Source organism: Peromyscus maniculatus, chromosome 23, assembly GCF_049852395.1.
Source record: "Peromyscus maniculatus bairdii isolate BWxNUB_F1_BW_parent chromosome 23, HU_Pman_BW_mat_3.1, whole genome shotgun sequence".
Lineage (NCBI taxonomy): Eukaryota > Metazoa > Chordata > Mammalia > Rodentia > Cricetidae > Peromyscus > Peromyscus maniculatus.
This window is the reverse complement of record NC_134874.1, coordinates 15,605,655-15,629,804: the sequence shown is the minus strand read 5'-3', so window position 1 is coordinate 15,629,804 and position 24,150 is coordinate 15,605,655. Positions and strand designations below refer to the sequence as shown.

Below are 24,150 nucleotides of genomic sequence, written 5' to 3'. Positions count from 1 at the left end.
AAAAGTTTGGGGTTGGGGATTTAGCTCAGTGGCAGAGCGCTTGCCTAGCAAGCGCAAGGCCCTGGGTTTGATCCTCAGCCCCCCCCCCCCCCCCCCCCCCCCCCCCCCCCCCCCGCCAAAAAAAGTTAAGGAGGCTGAAAAGGGGAGAAGGGGAAAAGAAAGGATGAGCTAGGATTAGAGAGGCTTGAGGGGAAGAAGTGCAAAGGTCAGACCTTGGTTAGATATTGATCTGAACAAAGAGAACAGATGTGTCGAGTAAGTGGGAGAGAGCTAGCGAAGACAGTCATTAGAGGTCACTGAGGATCTACAGGGCTTTCCTGAGTGTGGCAATGTTATTATGGTTGGGTTTTTTTTTTGTTTGTTTGTTTGTTTTTTGGTTTTTCGAGACAGGGTTTCTCTGTGTAGCTTTGCACCTTTCCTGGAACTCGCTTTGGAGACCAGGCTGGCCTCGAACTCACAGAGATCCACCTGGCTCTGCCTCCCGAGTGCTGAGTGCTAGGATTAAAGGCGTGTGCCACCACCGCCTGGTAATTATGGTTGTTTTTTAAAAGTCCTCATCTGCTGGGTATGGTGCCACATGCACATAATCTTCGTACTTTAGGAAGTAAAGGCGGGAGGAGGGTGAGTTCTAGGCTAGTTACATAGTAAGCCCTGTCCCCGCCCTCCAAAGAAACCACACACCTGAAAGAGGTGCATCTTGAAATACCCATGAGGGAAAGACTATGTCTTGAGTTTGCTCTAAACTGCTTCTGAAAGCATATGGAAAGCCAGTGAGACGGCTCAGCAGGCAGAGGCACTTGCTGCCATGGCTGGTGTCCTGAGTTCGATGCTCAGAGCCCAACAGTGGAAGAGACCTAACCCCACAAGCCGTCCTGACCACCCCACATATACTATGCACACTTCCTCTCCCTCTTCCTCTCTCCCTCTCTCCTCGCTCTCTCACTTGCCTGTGCACATGCTTGCGAACACACACACACACACACACACACACACACACACACACACACACACACAGGAAAACACACAGACATGCCAGACATACTGGCATATTCCTTTAATCCCAGCACCAAGGAAGCAGAGGCAGGCAGATCTCCATGAGTGAGGTGAGAGGCTAGCATGGTCTACATATTAATTCCAGGCTAGCCAGGGTTAAGGATAAGACCCTGTCTCAAACACACACACAAAAGTAAAGAAATGTACATTTTAAAGCATACAGAGGAGGAACATAAAATTGTAAATGGCAGATGTGCAATTATATTATTTTTTTTCTACTTTTCTGTGTTCTTAAAATCCTGTGTACACTTTAAATTTGAAATTTTGGAGCCGGACATGGTAGTGTGCAGTTTTAATCCCAGCACTCAGGAGGCAGAGGCAGATAGATCTTTGTGAGTTTGAGGCCAGCCTGGTCTATGTAGTTCCAGGACAGCCAGTGCCACACAGGGAGACCCTGTGAAACTCGGTGTATTTTTTTTTTTTTTGGTTTTTCGAGACAGGGTTTCTCTGCATAGCTTTGCGCCTTTCCTGGAGCTCACTTGGTAGCCCAGGCTGGCCTCGAACTCACAGAGATCCGCCTGGCTCTGCCTCCCGAGTGCTGGGATTAAAGGCGTGCGCCACCACCGCCCGGCTAAACTCGGTGTATTTTAAAACAATCCCAAGAACCTAGGTGAGGGGTAAGGTGCTATGTACGGCCCTAGGCAGCAGCACAAAATGACAAACACTAAATGCATGCATTCCGATGTTCCACCAATCAGAAAGAAGCAGGGGCAGTTTTGACACAGTGACAGTTTTTGGTTTTGTCTTACTCTCTAGCCCACAGTATGGCTTTTTCTCCTCAGCACAGGGCCTGCCTTCCTTTCTTCTTGAAGCCTTCATTTTATCAGAACGGCCACCTCCCAGTACTCCCTGAGCCCTACCACTTAGAGGCATATTCGGACTCTATCAATGTACATCTCAAAAAAATGGAATCCGGGCTGGGGACATACAACAGACAGTAAGTGTAGCCATGCAAGCAGGAGGACCTGAGTTTGACCCCCAACATCCACATAAAAAGCCAGGTGTGATACATGCTCTTGTAACCCCAGTGCTGGGGAGCTGCAGAAAGTGATCCCCTGGGACCTGCTGGCCAGCCAGTCTAGCCCAATCATCAAGCTCAAGGTCCCAGGGAGAGACCTTGTCTCAAAAGACAAGGCAGACAGCTCCTGAGCAACAACACTGAGGTTGTCTTCTGGCCTACATACCCCCCCAACACACACACACACACACACACGCACACGCACACGCACACGCACGCGCACGCGCACGCGCACGCGCACGCGCACGCGCACGCACACGCACGCACACAGAGACATGCACACTCCTTGTTGCACGTACACCTACACACAATTTTTTTTTTTAAGAGAAAGAAAGGGGAACGCACACTTCTGTTGAGATTCTCACAGCTGATGGGCAGCAGTGTGCTCAGCTCCAGATCCGTGACCATCTGCCGAGACTCGGCCAGCAGGCGCTGGAGCTTACTGGTAGGAGAAAAGTCATCCTGAAAAAACAATGCAGTTCAGCACCGTGAGCCAACGTGCGGTTTTTAAGTGTTTTTGCACAATCACATCTTATAACACAGATGTTAACTCTCTATCAATGGTAGATATCAGTATTACAAAAAAAAACACCCAATTCCTTTCATTTCTTATAACCTACTCAGTGAAATAATGCAACGTAAATAGAGCCTACTACAACTAACTATAAGGAAAGGTTTCTAGACATTTCCTAAATAAAAACCAGGATGGGTATGGTGTCATATACCCTTAATTCCAGGACTTGGTAAGCAGAGGCAGGCAGATCTCTGAGTTCAAGGCTAGCCTAGTCTACTTAATGAGTTCCAGGCTTGCTAGGGATACATAGTGAGACCTCGTCTTTAAAAAAAGGGGGTGTGTGTGTGGAGAGATGGCTCAGCACTTTAGAGCACTAACTGTTCTTCCAGAGGTCCTGAGTTCAATTCCCAGCAACCACATGGTGGCTCAAAACCATCTGTAATGAGATCTGGTGCCCTCTTCTGGCATAAAGTCATAAATGCTGATAGAGCACTCATACACATTAAATAAAATAAATAAGTCTTAAAAAAATCAAGTCATAATTAGCAGGTCGAACAGGCAAAACAGAACCTTAGCACTAAAGGAATGTGGATATGTGCTTTAATTTAATCCTGCTATTGTATTTTTATTGGTGTTTTTGAGGGTGAAGATCAGAGGACAAGTTAAAAGAGTTATTTCTCTTCCCAGTATAAGTTCTAGGAACCAAACTCAGTTGTCAGGCTTGGTGGCAAGCACCTACCCTCTCTCTGAGCCATCTAGATGGCCTTTAATTTAAAAACGAAACTCTGATTTGTTTTGTGTGTGGAAGATATGTTCCACGACATGAAGTTGGAGGAAAACTTTGTAAAGTCAGTTTTCTACTTCTACCCAGTGGATTTGGGTGTCTGATTCAATCACCAGGCTTGGCTGCGATGGCCTTTACCCAAAACCAACCACCCTACAGCCAAATAAATAATGTAGAAGGAGGTGGCCGTTCACCAGCTCTTTTTTGGTTTCTTGAGACTGGTATTTCACTCTGTAGCCCAGGCTGGCCTAGAACTCACTATGTAGCTCAGGTCAGCTCACACTCACAATCATTCTGCTTCTGACTGTAGTGTCAGGTCACAGGAGTGTACCACAACCTCAGTCTTGTCTGCCTTCCTTCCTATGGGATTTGTGCATTAAAAAAAAAAAGGAGGCCTGGCGGTGGTGGCGCACGCCTTTAATCCCAGCACTCGGGAGGCAGAGACAGGTGGATTTCTGTGAGTTCGAGGCCAGCCTAGACTACCAAGTGAGTCTCAGAAAAGGCGCAAAGCTACACAGAGAAACCCTGTCTCGGGAAAAAAAAAAAAAAAAGGAAATAAAATATCTGAAAAACTATTTGTTGTAACTAAGCTTATTGCGCTCACTTATTATTTAAAATCAGACAGTAACATCCCCCTCTTTTTTGAGACAGGGTCTCTGTGTAGTCCTAGCTGCCCTGGAACTCACTGTGTAGACCAGGCCAACCTCAGACTCAGGGATCTGCCTGCTTCTGTCTTCCTAGTGCTGGGATTAAATGTGTGTAATCAAAGCCTAGCTAGTTTTTGTTTGTTTATACTTTTGTTTTGAGAAAGGAGGAAAATGTAGGTGTGGCGGCTGATACCTATAATTCAAGCACCGAAGAGGGGACCCTGTTAAAGAAGAAAGAAATAGAGAAGGAAGAGGATGTTGTGCACACCTATAACACCAGCACTTGGGCACAAGTAAGTTTAAGGTTGTCCTTAGCTACACAGCTGGGTCCAGGCCAGCCTGGGTTACATGAGACCTTGTCTCAAAATAAAAGCAAGCAAGCAAAAAAAAAAAAAAAAAAAAAAAAAAAAAAAAAAAAAAAAAAAAGCCCCTAAAAACATATAAAAACAAACAAACAAACAAAAAAGGAGGGGAAGAATTTATAAAACATCCTTTACTTAGACAAAGTGCCCATCCCTGCTGTAGTTCCTGAATCCTTATCAGTAAGATGCTGACGGAGAAACCACACACACACACACACACACACACACACACACACACACACGTGCACGCAGGAGAGTGGAAGGAAAGCTATGTCCTCTGCTTTATCACCAGACCTGCTCTGCCCACGATCATGGGCAGAATGGAGATTTCATCCAGACCCAGCTTTCCGGGGACTCACAAAGGTAAGGGGTTCCTTCTGTAGTAAAATGCCACACTGCACACTGTCATTTCTGCAGCCACGTCTTTAAGGTCGCCAGTATGTCACCTTGGACTCTATGGAGACTGCTGTCACAGGGGTGTGGAGGAATGGGTGGCTAAGGACAGGCAGCTGAGTGGAATTTGCTGCCAGTTCTTTTTGTATTGCTGTTGGTTTCAGGTTGAATAAAAAAAATCAATACAGCAGTTTCTGAAAGGAAAAAATATTTTTTAAAAAGAACCTTGAGGACTGGCAGAATGGCTGAGTTCAATCTCTGGAACCCACAGTAGAGAGACAGAACCAACACTAGAAAGCTAGCCTCAGACTTTCCCATGAATGAGCACACACCTGCACTCACACATGCACATCACATACACACAGACAATATTAATAAATGAAAATTTAAGAAAAGAAAAGTAAGCTGGATGGTGGTGGCCTACACCTTTAATCCCAGCACTGGAGGGGGGGGGCAGGCTAGGGCAGGTGGATCTCTGAGTTCAAGGCCAGCCTCCGGCTCACCTGCACAGTCTAGAAAGCCCCACTCCTGTCTCTCCAAACCCTGCCTGCTCAGAGTCTCTGAACAAAGGAAAGGCGCCAAGAAGCCCAGTTCTGCACTCCTGGAGACTATAGCCACTTCCTCCCCTGATGCCTCCAGCCGCCCAAGTCATCCCCACCCCACACCCCCAATGCCCAGCTTTTGACCATGCTTGGGCACAAACCCAGCTTGTGGATCATCACTCCTCGCCCACGGTCTATAAAATCTCCTGCCTTAGTTTGGGTTCCAGACTTCTCTGGCCTGTTCTTGGAGTCCAGTGAACCTGTCCTGGATTGCTTGGCTCAACATACCTGTTGTTATACTTCTTCAACTCCGCTAGATCTGGCTTACTGTGTTTGTGGAAAACACCTATTAGCCTGGTCTACAGAATAAGTTCCAAGACAGCCAGTGCTATTCGGTGAAACACTGATTTAAAAAAAAAAAAAAAACACACACAGAAAGAAAAGAAAAGAACCTAAAAAGGGACGAGAAGACAATGGGGAAAAGTACAAGATCTAACACTGTGTGTGTGTGTGTGTGTGTGTGTGTGTGTGTGTGTGTGTATAAAATTGTGAAAGAATAAAAATTTTCAAGTAACCTTAGAGGCCTATGACTTAAAATAAATTTAGTGCCAGATATTGTGGCACATGCCTTTAGTCCCAGCACTCAGGAGGTAAATGCAGGAGGATCTCTCTGAGTTTGAGGTCAGCATGGTCTACAGAGTGTTCCAGGATACTAGTTCCATAATGGCTAGGTCTATGTAGAGACCCTGTCTCAAAAAACCAAAAACTAACTGCCCCCAAGAGAAAACCCCCAAAATACATTCAGATGCATTTTATTTTATGTGTATGAGTGTTTTGCCTGTATGCACGAGCACACGTGTGAATGATGTTCAGAAGAGGACTCCTGAAAATGGATTTATAGATGGTTGTGAGCCACCAAACCTGGGTCTTGCCCAACAGCAGCAAGCACTAACTGCTGAACCATCTCTCCAGTGTGTAAGAAGGTTCAGTCACACAAGCCCGTGATGGGAAAAACCTAGAAATGGACAAAATTAAGCAACAATGCTACAGAAGAATAAAAGCATGCCAAGGAGAAACTTTGCTGGCTAAACTGAGAGCTTTCACGTAAAACATAAACCTTTTCATTGGACAGTGCTGCATCTTTGCTGATGAACATGCTCTTGGATGAGGTTCTTTTGTCTGGAGAGGCCCCTGACTCATCTTCTCTTTCAGCAGACTTGGAGGACCCCAAACATTGCGGGGGCTGGATGGTTATGAGCTCACTGCAAACGAGACCAAAAAGAAACAGTGTCACACACCTGTCACTCATATGCTTCAAAGTACGCTAAGAGGACCAAAAAGGGCCGGCGTGTGGCTCAGATTTATAATCCCAGCACTTGGTAAGGAAGCCAAAGCGGGAAGATTAACCCACCACACATCTAGGCCAGTCTGAGCTACACAGTAAGTTCCATGCTAGCCTAGGGGACAGAGTGAAATGCTGTCTGAAGAAAAAGTAAGGAGAGAGGGAAAACAAAGAAGAATGTAGCTGGACAGGGGTGGCACACACCTTTAATCCCAGCACTCGGGTGGGAGGCAGAGGCAGGCGGATCTCTGTGAGTTCGAGGACAGCCTGGTCTACAGAGATCCATGACAGGCACCAAAACTACACAGAAAAAAAAAAAAAAAAAAAAAAAAGGTTGTGACAGGGTCTTGCTATGTAACCCAGGCTGGCCTCAAACTTGGCTAACAAGCATACATTACCACCTCTAGCTTAAACATGTTTTCTGAAATGAAGTCAAAGTTGAATGGAATAATTTGATCTGAGTAGCATATTATACATTAACACATACTTTTGCAAGTAAAAATTAAAATCTGTAGTTCAGGGTAACTACAAAAACAAGGAATTTTCCTCTTTCAAAAAGTACAGAGGTAGGGTAGAGAAATGGCTCACCAGTTAACAGCATGTGCTGTTCTTACGGAGGACCCAAGTTCATTCCTAGCACCCACATGGTCATTCACAACCATCTGCAACTTGGGCTGCCAGAGATCTGACACCTTTTTCTGGCCTCTACAAACAACTGCGCGCGCGCGCGCACGCGCACACACACACACACACACACACACACACACACACACACACACACACACACACACACACTGCTGTTTACTGCTTCTGAAGAGTACCTGGGCTCAGTTCTCAGAACCCACATAGCAGCTCACAATTGGCTTTAACTCTAGTACCAAGGAACCCAGTGTCCTCTTCTGGACAACACCCATATACATAAGATAAAATTATTTAAAAAATGTATTTTTAAACCTTTAGTCCAGCAGTGGTGGTACACATCCTTAATCCCAGCACTCGGGAGGCAGAGGCAGGTGGATCTCTGAGTTCGAGGCTAGCCTGGTCTACAGAGCAAGTTCCAGGACAGCCAGGGCTACACAGAGAAACCTTGTCTCGAAAAGCCTTTTAAAAAAACAGAACAAAAAAAAAAAAAAAAAACAAAGTTCAGCATGGTAGCGCACGCCTTTGATCCTAGAACTCAGGAGGCAGAGGCAAATGGAGCTCTGTGAATTCAAAGGCAGCCAGAGCTATACAATGAAACCCCGTTTCAAAAAAACCAATAAATGAAGCTTTAGAAGCACAGAAGGACCAAGACAGCTCAATGGGTAAAGCTGCTTGCCACCAAGTCTGGGGAGCTGAATTCGATCTCTAGAACCCATATGGTGGGAGAGGACCAACTCCCTAAGTTGTCTTCTGAACTCCACACACTAATCAATAAATGTAGTTTTTTTTTTTTTTTAAGTATGGAGGCTAGGGGTGCAAGCTCACTGGCTTAACATTCTCAGCCCTGGGTTCAAACTCTGAAACAAAAGAAACAGTTTTAGTGAAAAAAACCAAGAAGGTGCTCGGGATAAGATCCCACAGACGGCAGGGGTAAGCACTACTAACAGTGTAAGAATAAACCGTGAAAAGTTAGGCTTCTGGCTTGTGAAATGACGCATGCCCATGACACACTTGTGAAAGTGGAGCGGCACCGGGCAGGTGTCCCTGCAGGTACCAGAGCTCAGGAAACACAGAAGAGCAAGTGCTGTGCTTGCCCTCACCAAGAGACCTCACTTGTTTACTGGAAAGAGGCACAAAGTGAACATTCACCTAGATAATCAAGTGGATACACAGGTTCTTGTAATCTGAGGGAAACAGGAAAACACCACTATCTCCTACTTAATCACCCACTGGCCCGAGCAGGTGGCTCAGCTGGCAGAACAAGCTGACATTAAATTACTGAAGTTAGTGAGGTCAAAGGGGCCTTGAAGGAAAACCCTGAATGTAAATTTGAATTTATTTGTACACTCAATTTAACACACACACACAGCTCTCAAAACTACCCAATGTAGGCTTTCCCCTACTAATAGAGAATGTTTTCTGGGGGATGGTTCTCAAGGCTGTAGCTTAGTGGCAGAGCCCCTGCCCAGCATGAGCAAAGCCTCCATTTCAATTCCCAGCAACACACACACACACACACACACACACACACACACACACACACACACACACTCACACACACACACACACACACACACACACACACACACACAAGATCTTGCTTACTAGGGATAAACAGACAGCTATGCCTTCCTGATACTTGCAGCATTCCAAAGATCTTTAAAAACCAAATGACTTAATGACATTTAGTATAGCAAATGATTTTTAATTTTGCACTTGGCAGAATATCTGTATGGTTTTTAATGACTCAAGCTTCTTTAAAAGGCTCAAAGAATACCCTACATAATGTAAGTACTAGAAATTTTAATCCTAAAGTCCTGTGAAAGTCAATGCAATGATTAGAAAAGGCTCTCAATATAGAAACTTCATCCTTTCTGTGCTCTGAAGAGCTATGCTTTACTTAAAAATAGCAGGCATTATTACAGTGCCACTCAGCCACAAGATTCAGCAACTCTAACAATAAGACAAGCTTGAATAATTTAGCATATACTAATTGTCTTATGAAAAAAGAAGCCAGTTGCTTTTATCAGCTTGTTAAACACCAATGTTCTGTCTTTCACTTATTTAAAAAATATGAAAGCGTAGGAAATGAAAAGTTTAAAACAGATAGGAGCTAGACACAGAGGCGCCTGGGAACTGAAAACAGGTATGAGCTGGACACAGAGGTGAGGCATCATGGGTATGTGCCATGTGGCATGATCCTAGATAAGAACAAACAGAAACTGTGACTTGGGGTCTGTACTGCAGTCAGTCTGGGCCTCAAAGGGTCAGCCTATCAAATGGAAAGGATCCTAGGGTGAGGAATGCTCCAGAACAACATTCCTCTCCGCACAGTGACCTACTTGTTTGTTTTCTAACAAAACAGCTTTGCCCAATTCATAACTGGTTTTATTTTTAAGTAAAACCTCTGCCTCAGAAGCCGCCCTCAGTGCAAACTCTCTTTATTGGAGTCTATAAAGTCTTCCTGCACAAAGACTCAAGTGTCTATGCCAAGAGGAAAAGAGCACAAGGTTTGTCTTAAGTGCGACTGCAGTGTGCAAACGGTGCCTTCTCGCTGGCCATAGGCATACATGTCTACTGCAGCCCTGTCTGAGCCTGTGGTCGCTTATGCACCTGTCTTTACAGAGGTGAACGTCACTAACCTTGCTGAGGAATTATATTTCATTCCACTGACACCTCCTGAACAAGTGCACAGAGTTTTGTGGCGAACAATCCTTTGCATTTTGGAAGGCTTGAAAATGTTCATCCACTCTACGTCAGTCATGTGTCCTGGGGCTTCGACGATGATGTTACTCGGGTGGCAGCACTTGGAATCACACAGGTCACTGTCCCCCATACAGACTTCATTCTGGGTGCAGCATGAGACTTCAGACATATCTGCGGGGTCGTGGCAGTCCCCATCAGGTTTTTCCGGCTGTTTCGCAACAGAGCAGTTAGAAAGGCCCAGGTAAACGTTGATGTCATGCCACTGTTTCTCTTCGGGCAGCGAGATGGATGTTTCCGAGAGCTGCTTCTCTTCTATCTGAAGCTCTAGTCCATTGCTTTTTGGAGATTTTGCATGAATCTTGCATAGTGTAACTTTGTTTTCCGGTTCAGTCTGGATTTTTCCACCCAGAGACCAAGACTTTTGTTTCTCCAGTAAGTCTTTGGTAAACAGAGACGAGAGAGCAATTACACTTTTTTCCCCAAACGCAGTGTTAACCTGCAGCTTCTTCTCTCTGCACACGTCACAAGAGCTCTTGTCTGACCTATTGTGCTGAGCCAACGTGACCTCAAACTTTTGATCCTTAACCAATGACTTCTGATTTCTCTCTCTCTTAATATCGATTTTTGGGTAGTTATTGTCAAGGTCTGATAAACACATGTCTCTGCTACAGTGGCATTACAAAAAAATAGGAGTTATAAGATAAATTTGATACTATCATCTACTAGTATTACCTCCCCCAAGCCTCATTAGTGGTCCTAAATCCCAATAAAACCCATTGGTCTGACTTTCAGAGCCCAGTTTCAGCCCCACCTCCTACAGGTGAACATAGGAGGTGATGCCTTTCTGAACATCAAGTCTACATTCCCTCCCCTTCCCATCCCTCGCTCATTGCGTTTACCATCAGAACAATAGCAACAAAGTCAAAACCACTAGAGAAATGTAACAAGACCTTTGCCATGCTTCCCTCTAAGGTTTTTCCTATCAGGGATTTTATGTTTGATTTGAGACAGGTTCTCACTTGTAGCCCAGGCTGGCCTAGAAACTGTGATCTTCCTGAGTACTAGGAATACAGGCGTGCAAACCATGCTGGGCTTGTAGTCACCAATTGTGATCCCTGAGAAAGCACAGCTCTTTCTTTCCAGGATGGCCTGAGCCACTTCCTTCCTTCCTTTTTTACTTTATACATTTATTGGTTGGCTGGTTGGTTGAATGTGTGTGTGTATGACAGAGAGAGAGAAAGAGAGAGAGAGAGAGAGAGAGAGAGAGAGAGAGAGAGAGAGAGAGAGAGAGATGGAGGTCAGAGGACAACTTATGGCAGTTGCTTCTCTCCTTGTACCACATGGGGGCTGGGGATTGAGCTCAGGTCTTCAGGCTTGGTGGTAAGTGCCATGACCTCTGGAGCCATCCTGCCAGCCATGGCATGAACTACTTCTAAGAAGCAACTTCAACTCATCCAGTGCCTCCCAGTGGCAATGAAGTTCAAAGAGTGAAGACATAGGTCAAAGGCTTCTGCGTGAAAGAGAACACTGCGTGGGCCTGCCTGGCCTGCTGGTAGCAGCCATAGATGGGACACAGAGCCACAGAGTGGCAGTTCCTGCAGAGGGTCTGAGGAGAGAAGCACAGCGCAGCACAGTGAAGCCTGCTGCTGCCAGCTGCGGTTACAGCTCTCATGCCCTGGCCCTGCAGCTACCGACTCCAGTTCTCCCAGGGAGCTGGAGTCACCAGTCACTGACAATCCAGTTCAGACTTCGTAGCCCCTCTAGATGGGATCCCTCTTCTTGAAAAGCACAGTGGCTTTAGTTAGGCATGCCAGCACAGGTCTGTAATCCCAGTAAAGAGGAAGACTGCCATCAGTGTAAGACCAGCCAGGGTGATGACTTAGTGAGACTATATCTCACAAACAAAAGAGAGAGAAAAGAAGAAGGAAGGAAATGGACTTCGCCGTGGTAGTTCATCTGCACTATCAAGCCACTCCAAGTGTTTTGGATTCACACTCATCCCCACAATGCTTTTTTTTTTTTTTAAGACTTATTTATTCTGTATACAGTATTCTACCTGCATGTACCCCTGCAGGCCAGAAGAGGGCGCCAGATCTCACTACAGATGGTTGGGAGCCACCATGTGGGTGCTGGAAATTGAACTCAGGACCTTTGGAAGAGCAGCCAGTGCTCTTAACCACTGAGCCATCTCTCCAGCCCCTTCATCCCCACAATTCTTGTCACAATCGAGGGAAGGATGCCTCCTACTAACTGGCAAACAGGAAAAGCTGAGCCCCTGCTGCAGCCACTGATGTTATTCTTTGCATTATTCTTTGAGGCCAGTAGCAAGTCCCACAGATCTTATTCTACAGTAAGTCCATCGCCTAAACAATGGCCGGGCTGCACTACTGAAGGCCTGGTCATCTGCAGTGTCTACTCGGGCTCAGAGCCTTTTACTCACAGACACACAGACCTGGCCTATGATTTTATTTTTGTTAGATGACTAGTTGACACCTACCGATTACACATAAATTCTCACATCAGGTCCTCCACAGCACTAGGATTATTGTAATTATTAGTGTACGCAGATTTATTTCCTAGTGTACAAGAAAAAGCAGCAGGTACTGGCTTACAGCAAGCACAGAGGAAGTGAAAATCAACATCAATACCATCAGCTAAGATTACCTGCATCCCAGGGCCTTTGATTCCTCCATCTTTGAGTCATATATCTGTATTAATTCCTGAGAATTTTCTACATTGAAATTAAGAAACTGCAGGTCACTCTGTTGTTTTACGTAAATCTGCCAGAGATGTCAACAAATCAATACAGTAAGAACAAATCCAAACTGAATCAACAGTTTGGCACTTTGAAATCCTAAAACAGACCGGATGGTTTGCTTTGCTGTCTCCTATGGTAGCAGAAGGATATTTCCATACGTCACGTCTCCTAAACTCTGACTCCCACAGCCAAGACACTATCTGTTACACTAACTATGTCGTACGCCTGATATAGTGAACATCCAGGAGGCACCATTAACAAAATCAACAGGTGCTGGGTGATGGCGGCATACACCTTTAATCTCAGCACTTCGAGGCAGAGACAAGTCAGTCTCTAAGTTCGAGGCCAGCCTGGTTTACAGAGCAAGTTCCAGGATGGCCCTGTCTCATTAAAAAAAAAAAAGCCCCCCAAACAAACAAACACCACCCCCCCACACACATACACACAAAATCAACAGGCAGACATCTTCCTAATTCCCCAACATTCCCTGCCTATGGTCCCAGTGGACAGCTGGAACATACCTGTCTTAGATTGTGTAGCTCTGAATTTGTACGATCTTGCTTTGACTTGGCAATATCAAGTAACTCATCCTTCCTCTTTTCTCTCTCGGCTGCACAAGGACAAAAATGATTGGATATTTCTCATCAGTAATATCAACACACATCTCTCAGGTTCTTAAGATTTAACAACTAACATTTTTGTTGTGGTTCTTACAAACTGTAGAATGACTGACTGAGAAGAGCTTTCATGTGTGATTCTAATTAGATCATTCATGAAACAGGAAAATACACAAAGTAATTAATGTTAAGTCAAAAAAGGATTTAAGGGGCTGGAGAGATGGCTCAGAGGTTAAGAGCACTGGCTGTTCTTCTAGAGGTCCTGAGTTCAATTCCCAGCAACCACATGGTGGCTCACAACCATCTACAATGAGATCTGGCTCCCTCTTCTGGCCTGCAGACAGAACACTCACTGTATACATAATAAATAAAAAAATAAATCTAAAAAAAAAAAAAAAAAAAAAAAAAAAAAAAAAAAAAAGGATTTATATGGAAGAAAAAAAAAAAAGCCCGAAAGTAAGCAAGGCACAGGAGCACATACCTGTAATTCCATCACCTGGGAGTTGGAGGGGAGAAACTCAGAAATTCAAGGCTAGCCTGAGACTCTGACTCAAAACAAAAAACAAAAAACCAAACAACAAAAAACAAAGCTTGAGAGCAGGTATTGAGAAGTAGTCATTATCTTTACTCATGGAGACAGGATCCCTCTATCAATCCAGGCTGGCCTTGAACTTATGATCTTCCTGGAGCCTCTACACTGTTGGGATTATGGTATCCTACCAGCTCTGGTTAAGGAATTGCTTTTATTTTTAAAGATTTTACTTTTTAAATTGTATGCATGTGAGTGGCTGCATACATGTATGTACACCACATACATGCCTTTGGAGAAGAGGGCACCAGGTCCCTTGGAACTGCAGTTACAAACAATTGTGAGCTGTCAGTTGCCATGTGGTTGCTGGGAATTGAACCCAGATCCTCTGGAAGAGCAGTCAGTGCTCTTAACTGCTGAGCCATCTCTCCAGCCCCTAGGAATTTATTTTTAACAAGCTGGGCTTAGTGATGTGAACCTGGGTTCCCAGCTACTCCAGAGTCTGACACATGAAATTCATTTGAGGCCAAGAGTTAGAGAACAGTCTTGGCAACACAGAAGGACCCTATTTAAAACATCACAAAAACATATAAAGAAGTAATTTTTAGGAGATGGGGATAAGGCTTAGTGGTAGAGTGCTTAGTTAGCACATGGAAGGCCTTAGGTTTGATCCCTAGCATCAGCATTACACAAGAGTATACAGAAAGAAAAAGGTACTGTCCCCAAACATACATTAACAGTGTACAGAAGAACTGATGTGAGCTGCGTAGTGGTGGGCACTCATTTAATCCCAGCACTCGGGAGACAGAGGCAGGCGGATCTCTGTGAGTTCGAGGCCAGCCTGGGCTACCAAGTGAGTTCCAGGAAAGGCGCAAAGCTACACAGAGAAACCCTGTCTCGAAAAACCAAAAAAAAAAAAAAAAAAAAAAAGAATCAATACCAAGAGATGGAAATAAAATTATTCTTAGTTGGTATTTGTCTTACTTTAGTTAGTTACTTAGTTACTTTCTATTGCTGTGAAGAGACACACCAACTTATTGAAGAGTTTACTGGGGCTTCCAATTACAGAGGGTTAGAGTCCATGACTCATGGTGGGAAGCATGTCAGCAGCTGAGAACTTATATCCTTATCCACAAGTAAGAGGTAGGGAAAGGGCTGGAGAGATGGCTCAGTGGTGAGGGGTGCTTACTGCTCTTCCAGAGAACCACAGTTCAGTTCCCGGCACCCATCTCAGGCAGCTCACACCTGCCTCTAACACAATCCCATGGTTGTCCTCATCTGGCCTCCAGAACACTGCAAGCACATGCACATACCCACACAAACACACACACACACACACACACACACACACACACATACACATAATTTAAAATAAAAAATAAAATCTTTTTAAAAAAGAAGAGGCAGAGAGAGCTCACTAGGGATGACATGGGCTTTTGAAAGACTCAAAGCCCCCCCCTATTGAAACATTTCCTACAACAAGACCATATAATCTAATCCTTCCTAAACAGTTCCACCACCTGGGCACCAAGTATTCAAACATAGGAGTCTATAGGGCATATTCTCATTTAAAATACCATAGTATCAAACCTTATATATGTGTATTTTAAATTAATACATTGTTCTTCATAAGTGTATAACATCAGTGGTGTTAGAGATCAAATCTAGGTCTGGAGCATGCTAAGAAAGTGCTTTAATACTGAGCTATATTTCCAGGCAATATGATGAATTACGACTCAATTAAAAATAAATTTTTGGAGGCTGAAGAGATGGCTCAGCAGTTGAGATAGAATCTGGTTCAGTTCCCAGCACCCACACAACAGATCATAATAATCTGAAACTCCAGTTCCAGGAAATCTGATGCCCTTTCTGGTCTCCTTGGGCACCAGACATGTGCATGGTATACAGATATACAAGCAGGCAAACACTCATACTCATTAAAAAATATCAAATAAATAAACAAACTTTAGAAGCTGGTATGCTAGTGTATATCTATACTCCCAACACATGGGAAGTAGAGGCAGGAGAATCAAGAATTGAAAGCTTCCCTGGGCCACATAAGACTTTGGCTCAAACAAACAAACAAAAAACACAATAAGCAAGCAAACAGGCACATTTTAATTTAACATTAATTTCTAATCTTAGTATTATTTTGTGATTAGGATTTACTTCTACTTGTCTATTAGTGTGCATGTCTATGAGTGTGTGTGAGATGCTTGGAGACCAAAGGAGGTATCAATTTCCACCTATTTTTTTTAATGATGATTCTTTTAAAAGTGAAATAAAATCACATCATTTCCCCCTTTCCCTTTCCCCTCTCCAATCCCATTCATGTAGCCTTGCTCTTTCAAATTCATAGCCTCTTTTTCTTTGTGGGTTTTACACACACACACACACACACACACACACACACACACACAGAGTCCATATAACATTACTTAGCCACATGTGATTTCAAGGCTGACCACTTGGTGTTGATAACCAACTGGGGGCTCTTGCCTGCGGTCCACCTATATTTTTATAAGGAGCAAATAATGTATTGTATTTGTTTTTAAAGTAACTGCAAGTGCACACGTGCTATGCATACTTCTTGAGGTCAAAGGATTTGGGCCTTAGTTCTCTTCTACAATGTGGGTCCTGGGGATTAAACTCAGTTTACAGCCTTAGCAGCAAACATTTCTACCCACTGAGTCACACACAATTATACATGTGGAGGTCAGAGAGCAAGAATCTGTTCCCTCCTTCCACCGTGTAGGTCTCAAGTATTGAACTCAGATGCTCAGGCTTGGCAGCAAATGCTTTTCCTGGAGGAGCCATCTCAAGAGCCTAGCTAGTCTCTACCTACTTCTGTGAGGCAAAGTCTTTCCCTGAATCTGGTTAGATCTGGGCTAGAAGCCAGCAAGCCTCAAGGATCCCATGTCTCTGTTCCCCTCAGAGCTGGGAATTTCAGGATGCCTGGCTTGCTGGGCGCTGGGACCCATCTGGTCCTCAGGATTACAGGGTAAGTACTCTTCACCACTCAGCTACCTCCCCAGCTCCACTGCGTGTTTTTGATCCAGACTCTTGTGTAATTCAGGCTGACCTTGACCACCTTAAGTAGCCAAGGTAGGCCCTGAGCCCTGATCCTTCTGCCTCTACCTCTCCGGGGCTCGGATTACAGGCATGTGTTGCCACACCCAGCTAAATGCTGACTTTAGAACAGCCTCCTGCCGCACAGGAAGCAACTCTCACAGAAACAGCCTGCTTCCTGGTCCAGACAGAGGTCTGCAAAGCTGCCAGGCTGAGGGAGCGGAGTGCAATGGGTCTGTCCGTTTCTACAAGCTGGTTACAGAAATGAAAGAGGTGAGGTTGTGCTAATAGCTCTGCGTGAACACAACACAGCATGGAGGAGGGCGCTCTGGGGTCTGAGTCTAGTTGAGGCCTGCCTTGTACTGACTATATAGCCTGAGGAACAACTTCAATGGGACAAGCCTTCATTCATAGCAGGCAAGACACACTAAGATCTTCCTCTTTGCAAGCTCCACACGACCGACCAGCTGGTACAAAGAAATGAAACATGTCTCTAAGCCTATGATACAAACAGCTTCACCTTCAACAAGAGGAAACAAAGTTCTGAACTTGAAAGTAAAACTTGAGACCGTCTTCCAACATTGACTACAATGTGTCAAGTTTCTGCCACAGTCTTTCCACAGAACTGACAGCATGTGACCACAGGAAGCCTTGTCAAGCTCATTGTTACCCACTCCCCTTTGTTTCACTGAGGACTGAACCCAGGGTTCAGGGTATGCTCGGCAGGAGGCACTCAGCCACTGAGCTACATGCATGCACACCCTCAATTCTTATTCATGTATTTAATTCTGTACTTATTTTATGTGTACCCAGAGCCTTGGGCATGCTAGACAAGGGCTTTACCACTGAGCTACATCCCCAGCCCTCACTTTGTTTTTAAATACAGGGTCTCACATAATCCAGGCCACCCTCAAACTGACTATATATAAACTGAGGCCGACCTTGCACTCTTGCTCCTTCTCTGAGTGCTGGAATTACAGGTGTATACCTATAATACACACATATACACACCTGCCTTGGTTTTTTTCATTGTTTTTGTATGTTTAGAGACAGGGTCTCATGTAGCTTTGGCTTTCCTATGTAGACCAGGTTGGCCCCAAACTCACAATGATCCACCTGCCTCTGTCTTTGCCTGCTGGGATTGAAGGTACATGCCACTACACCCTGCTACGGTTTTTGTAATGCTGGGGAATAAACCCAAGGTATAATAGGTAAGCATTCTACCAACTCTACATCGCTAGCCACCTCAATTTACTTTTATAATTAAAACATACAAAAACTGTTTTTGAAACAATGATGTATAATTGTCTTCAGTAGAAAGTTAATCGGTTGAAGGAATGTTTTTAAAAGTTATTTCCCAAAATGGATTATAGTTTTATTTAACAAGTCTCATACATTTTACGAATCAAGGAGGCTTTTCTATTTATGAATCAAGGGTGGGCTGGTGGTGTAAAATAGCCTGTAGACTAGACGTCATCCTCTGACCGTCGCATACAGTGTTATGTGTACATATGTATCTTAATATGATATGCAGGCAGATGAAGACTTGCATGACATTGACCTTTGGCATTACACCTCAGAATATACCACAGGAAATCAAGCAGTGTCTTTGCAGCACCTGCTTAGTTCTAATTCTCTGTGGCCTGTGACTGCCTTGGCTTTAGTGGAATCATACAGGCTGACCCAGAGTGTCTGATTTCAACCATAAAGTGTATCTTTAGTTACACACAAGGCACAACTAAGACAGAAATCCTAGAACTAATGAACACAGTGACCTCTAGTGGTGAAACCGGCACTGTCCTACCCTAATCCTTAAGAGCCAGATTAAAATGGAGGATTCCATTGTATGTGAAAATTAGGTAATGCTGTGTTTTCCCTTTAAACTGCAGGAATTCTCCTCTTAAAAGGAGGGGATTGAGAAGAATGGCTGGGCCAAAAATGTTCATTTCATTTTCTCTTTGAAATTTTCCCTCCAAAACTATGATTTTCCTAACATACTACCTGCTGAAATGAGGGAACCCTTGGTGGGCAGGGGTATAAACAAGCTCGATGTCCATAGCGAGAAGGGAGAGGACTTCACCAGTGGAAGTCTCAGGTGGGATGGACAGGGGCAGTGCTGGGGATGGTGGTGTGTGACGGGAAGGCTTGGGACACTTATCACTGAATCACTGAGGAAGACTCGTGCCTAGCTTTCTTACTTTGAGTTACACATATACATGAGTGTTTCCCCAACTTAGTAACTGACAGTAATCAATTTGCAAACTCAATGCTGAATTCCTAAAGAGTTTTTAGTGCTGGTAAGTCTAGTGCTAGGTTAAGTACTCTGCACACTAGGTTACACCCCAGCCCTTTGAACTCCTGACTGTTTACTTAGCATTTGTGAAATTACAAACAACCTCCCCTCATCAATCTGTAAGATGCTTTTGAAATGATGTTACTTCTGACCCTTCTGCCTCCACTTTCCAAGTTCTGCGATTACAAGTTATCTGCTCCTAGGCCCAGCTACTGCCGGGGACTGAACCCAGGGCTGTGTGTGTCGGGCAGACACTCCACCAACTGAGCCACACGCTTTCCCTAGCGTGAGCTTCCCAGGAGGAGTTGTTTGTTTTCTTCAGAAGCATAATGTCCAGCATTCAAGCTGGACAAGAGGTATCTCCACTTTACAGGAAGAAAATCAGCTACTTGGATAGAGAATAAAAATGTTGAAACTTGCCCAGGGGTGGTGGTGTGCACCTTTAATCCCAGCACTCGGGAGGCAGAGGCAGGCAGATCTCTGTGAGTCTGAGGCCAGCCTGGTCTACAGAGTGAGTTCCAGGACAGCCAGGGCTATACAGTTAAACTCTGTCTCAAAAAACCAAAAATACATAAATAAATATTAAAAGAATGTTAAAAACTCAAGCCCAGTCTCTTACCAATCCCTCAAAAGACAGGGGGAAACACCCAAAACCTTATTTTTAAGGAAGTGTACACCCCTTAGCCTGTGACAAAAAGCTGAGGTTACAAACATGCAACTATGCAAATACTTCAATCCAATTCTTTTACCAGTAAAAATTAGCTCGTCATGCAGGCAACTTTTCTCTTGCTTGAGGCGAATGATCTCTTCCCGTTGATCGTTGTTTTCTGTGGTCTTTTCGGTTAGGTCCTCTTCATACATAGAAGGAAGAAAAATCCTTAGGTAAATACCAGCCTCCTAGGAACCAGACACTACACAAAACCTTCCTGTGCTCAGCCGCCTCTGAGGATGCTGCCCGGTCTACAACTGGGCCATTCGCGATCTCTGGCCTGGCTGCTCCCCTGGCTCTGGCCTGGCCTCTCTTGCTACACTCAGGGGACCCAGAGCAATCTTTAAAAATAAAAACTCCTTGTGTCGTTTCTTGGTAAGAGGCCCTCCCTGCTGCACCAGGATGAAACCCAAATCCATTGCTGTCAACAGCGAGGCCCACAGTGACACGGCCTTCTCTGCTCCCTACCTCTCTCCTCTTCTTTCTCTCAGTTCCTTGACTGCCGCTGGGATAAAGAAGACATAACCTGGGTTTTGCTCTCCATTCTTGGTGAACAGATTCTAAATCTCTTGGAATTTTCTGACTGATGAGTATGTCTTGCCATTCAAAAGAAGTCCCTCTGCTAATGACAGCACTTAGGAAGCTGAGGCAGGAGGATCACAAAGTTCAAATTTGAGGCTACCCTGGGCTATGCTATATGACAAGACCTTGTCTCAAAAAACAAAGCAAAGCCAAATGAAACAAAACAGGGACCCTTCCAGATCCCCCCCTAGCTAGCATCTAGAACCCACTGTTCACCAGCTAGTCCTAGGCCATCAAGGGCTGGAATTTTCAGCCCTACTCACCTGCCTCCAAACCAAGGGGAAGACAGAGCTCTATAGAGACTCCAGAGGACCTGAGATGGAGAGTCCCAGCTACATACATGTGGAGGGGTTCAGGTTTTGCTTTAGGAGAGGATGTAGGAGCTCTGCATAGGAAGCCACTTCCATCCGCAGCTCCAGAGTTTCAGCCAGACCAGAAATGGGGCAAAGTGCTTCCCTGAGCTTTCTTCAATGCTGGGGCTCAGAAAATGGTGGCGGCCGCTCAGATGGCTGTGGGAACCCTTGCTTTACTGCCAGTTGGTTAGTCACAAGTATGTGAGCCTCCCCTGGGATTTGGAACTGGTGTCTTAAGTGGGAACAGGCTCCTGGGCATGAACCTGTGAGATCCATCACTAACTCCAGGCAAACAGACTGCATCAAAAGCATCAAACTGAAGTGAATGTCTGTGTACCTAACTGGGAAAAGAGAAATACAGAGCTCCCTTTTCCAAGAAGGAAACAAACAAACCGGGAACGGCTCCACTTATAATCCACGCCAGGCCTTCTGCTTAGAGTCCTCAGTTGGGGTCTGGCTAGTTCTGTCTGCACTCCAGTTATAGCTCAAGTGCTAACTCTTCACAGCTACTTTCTCAGTCAACCTGCACTAAGTGCTCTCTGTTCTATTTCCCATTACCCTACTCTAAAAAATGTTTGAAATAAATATTGGGTTAATCAAATATTTATAACATATAAATATTGACACAACAGACTTCTTCTTGAACATCCTTCTTGACACACACACAAACTCAATAAACAGTGATGACCCACAGTGTATCCCTGGTGTTGTGCTGACCCAAAGACAAACCGTCTGTCCCCACTACTGCTATGGGTCTTATGAAACGATGGTTTTAGCTGATGTTATAAATGGAGAACGAACTTATGACCATTGGTGAAGGCATGGTAAGGTCAAGACTGTTTTGTTTTGTTTTTTTGGTTTTGGTTTTTTTTTTTTTAAGATTTATTTACTATGTATACAATGTTCTGCCTGCATGTGACCCTGCAGGCCAGAAAAGGGCACCAGATCTCATTACAGATGGTTGTGAGCCACCATGTGGGTGCTGGGAATTGAACTCAGGACCTCTGGAAGAGCAGTCAGTGCTCTTAACCTCTGAGCAGCCATCTCTGTAGCCTCAGACTGTTACATTAAATTGGTCAAGATAACAATTTCAGATTTAGGAGATGGGGCTGAGACAGGGTCACCTGTAGCCGAGGCTGGCCTCTGAAATCCCTATGTAGTGGAGGATGACTTTGAACTGATAATCCTACCTCTACCTCTCAAGTGTTAGTACCTGTACTGCCATGCCTGGCTCAGATCTCAGAATCTAAACAATTGAATTTGAGAGTAGGCAGCAATCTTCTCCACATTATACTCATGCTTGACTATGTCCAGGAAGACTAAGCCACTGTCTTTAATGATTTGTTTTTATTTGATGTGTACTGGTATTTTGCCTGCATTTACGGCATGTATATCTGTGAGGGCGTTGGATCTCCTGGAACTGGACTGACAGACAGTGGTGAGCTGTCATGTGGACACTAGGAATTGAACCCAGGTCCTCTGGAAAAGCAACCAGTGCTCTGCAACCAGTGCTCTTAACCACTGAGCCCGCCACTGTCTTAGGAAGCATTTCACCCTGGACAGGCGTGAGAACAACTTCCTCAAGCTGTGGCTCTGGGGCAGCTCCTCAGAGGCTTATGAAATAGTCATCCTCTAACCTGACCCAGGCATCATTTATAAAATGGTGCAGATCTGAGGCTAGAGCCATAGCTCCTCAGTCCCACGGTCACCTCAGCACCCACGCACTGGTCAAGCTGCCCCCCCCAGGGGGGGGGGAGGGGGGACCAGAGAGGAGTGGGCCTACTTCTAGGTCCTCACAGATCAATGTAAATTGACACTCTCATGGGTATTCTTATTCAAACACAACACAACACACACACACACACACACACACACACACACACACACACACACACACACGGCATTTGGTCTATCTTTCACTAGAAGACATCAAGAATCAGAAAGAAGTGAGTCACAGAAGTACCTAGAACAAAACTAGAAAACCACCCAAAAGGCATTTGCAAGATCCCTCAACTCCCCTGATTAGATTTTACATGTTTCTCCCCAAAAGAGCTGAGCAGTTCCCCACTGACTGGCTTTGGGTTCGGCCACATGAGGTGCTTACAAAGCAGAGTGGCACCATGGCAGGTCCAGGCCTAAACCTTAAAAATCTTCCAATGTTTCTGTTCTTTTTCAAGTTTCTGCCCTCACTGTGGGAAGAGATGCTCTGACTAGCCCATGGGAGAGGAGAAGAGACACTTGAAACACAACTAGTCTGTGAGGAGCCTAGCTGGGTCTAGGCTAAACCAACTCATGTGGACCAACTCCAGCGGCTCCAGTTTAACAACTGCTGCACTTACATTGCATTGTTTATTACACAGCATGTCTCAGCACAGCTAACTGATACAGTCAAGTGACCTGAAGCAGGAGTCCCTTAAAAATATGATGCAGGGTTGGGGATTTACCAAAGATAAGGCCCTGGGTTCAGTCCTCAGCTCTGGGGGAAAAGCTGCAGTTTAACCACAATTCTGTTATCTTGTATCACAAAACTTATGGCACAATTCTATATAAATGAAACAGATATTGCATGTTAGGATCTATAGCCAGGAATAAACCCACTTTCAAGTAGAAGATTAAGGGAACTCAGAAGAAATAAACTCCCAAGACAAGGTACTACTATCTTAAATTATTTCCTTACCTTTCAGTTTACTGACTTCAAACCTAAGTGCCTTCAATTTCTGCTTATAATCTTGCTTTTCTTTCACAATACAAGTCTCTGCCATCTTAGCATCACGTAAAGCATGCTCTAACAATTTAAATTTACCCGAACAGTCTGAAATGTGATTGACTGCCTCAATAATATCTTTGTCCTAAAAACCAAGGAGAAAATTGTTAGTCTAGATTTTTTTAAGTTAAATTTTTACATTTATTTTGTGTGTATGATGGTCTGCTATTACACTTATTTTTATTTGGTGGAGGGTGGAGGGGAGAAGCTTGGTGTTGTCATGTCACAGCCTGTGTGTGGAGGTCAGAGGACACTTTGTAGGGAGTCAGTTCTCTCCTTCTACCATGTGGGTCCCAGGGACTGAACTCAGGTCGTCGGGCTAGTCAGTAGTGGTTAGTCTAGATTTTTAAATTCTAAATAATCAGTTAGGCTGTTCTTAATTAGACTGTACTGTGCAGTGAGTTCCTTTCTAAACACCTTTCAGGTTAACTCAGTTGTTGTAATTCTATGGTAGCACCAAGTGGCAATGAAAT

At 44.6% G+C, this 24,150-nt stretch overlaps 1 protein-coding gene across 14 annotated transcripts in view; it reads right to left on the bottom strand.

Annotated features, from left to right (window-relative positions):
- The window catches only part of Ccdc62 (coiled-coil domain containing 62), a 43,645-nt gene that overhangs the window by 7,662 nt on the left and 11,833 nt on the right, over positions 1-24,150 (bottom strand). For 9 of the 14 annotated variants that reach the window (XM_076560454.1, XM_006970705.4, XM_015996373.3 and 6 more), the window contains 7 exons: positions 23,591-23,762; positions 20,019-20,120; positions 13,283-13,371; positions 12,668-12,783; positions 9,940-10,668; positions 6,431-6,575; positions 2,417-2,533 (listed from right to left, as the gene is read on the bottom strand). In XM_076560454.1, the coding sequence (XP_076416569.1) occupies positions 2,417-2,533; positions 6,431-6,575; positions 9,940-10,668; positions 12,668-12,783; positions 13,283-13,371; positions 20,019-20,120; positions 23,591-23,762 (1,470 nt within the window). The remainder of the gene's footprint in view (positions 1-2,416; positions 2,534-6,430; positions 6,576-9,939; positions 10,669-12,667; positions 12,784-13,282; positions 13,372-20,018; positions 20,121-23,590; positions 23,763-24,150) is intronic. The other 5 variants (XM_076560458.1, XM_076560457.1, XM_076560459.1 and 2 more) reach the window with 2 other exon arrangements.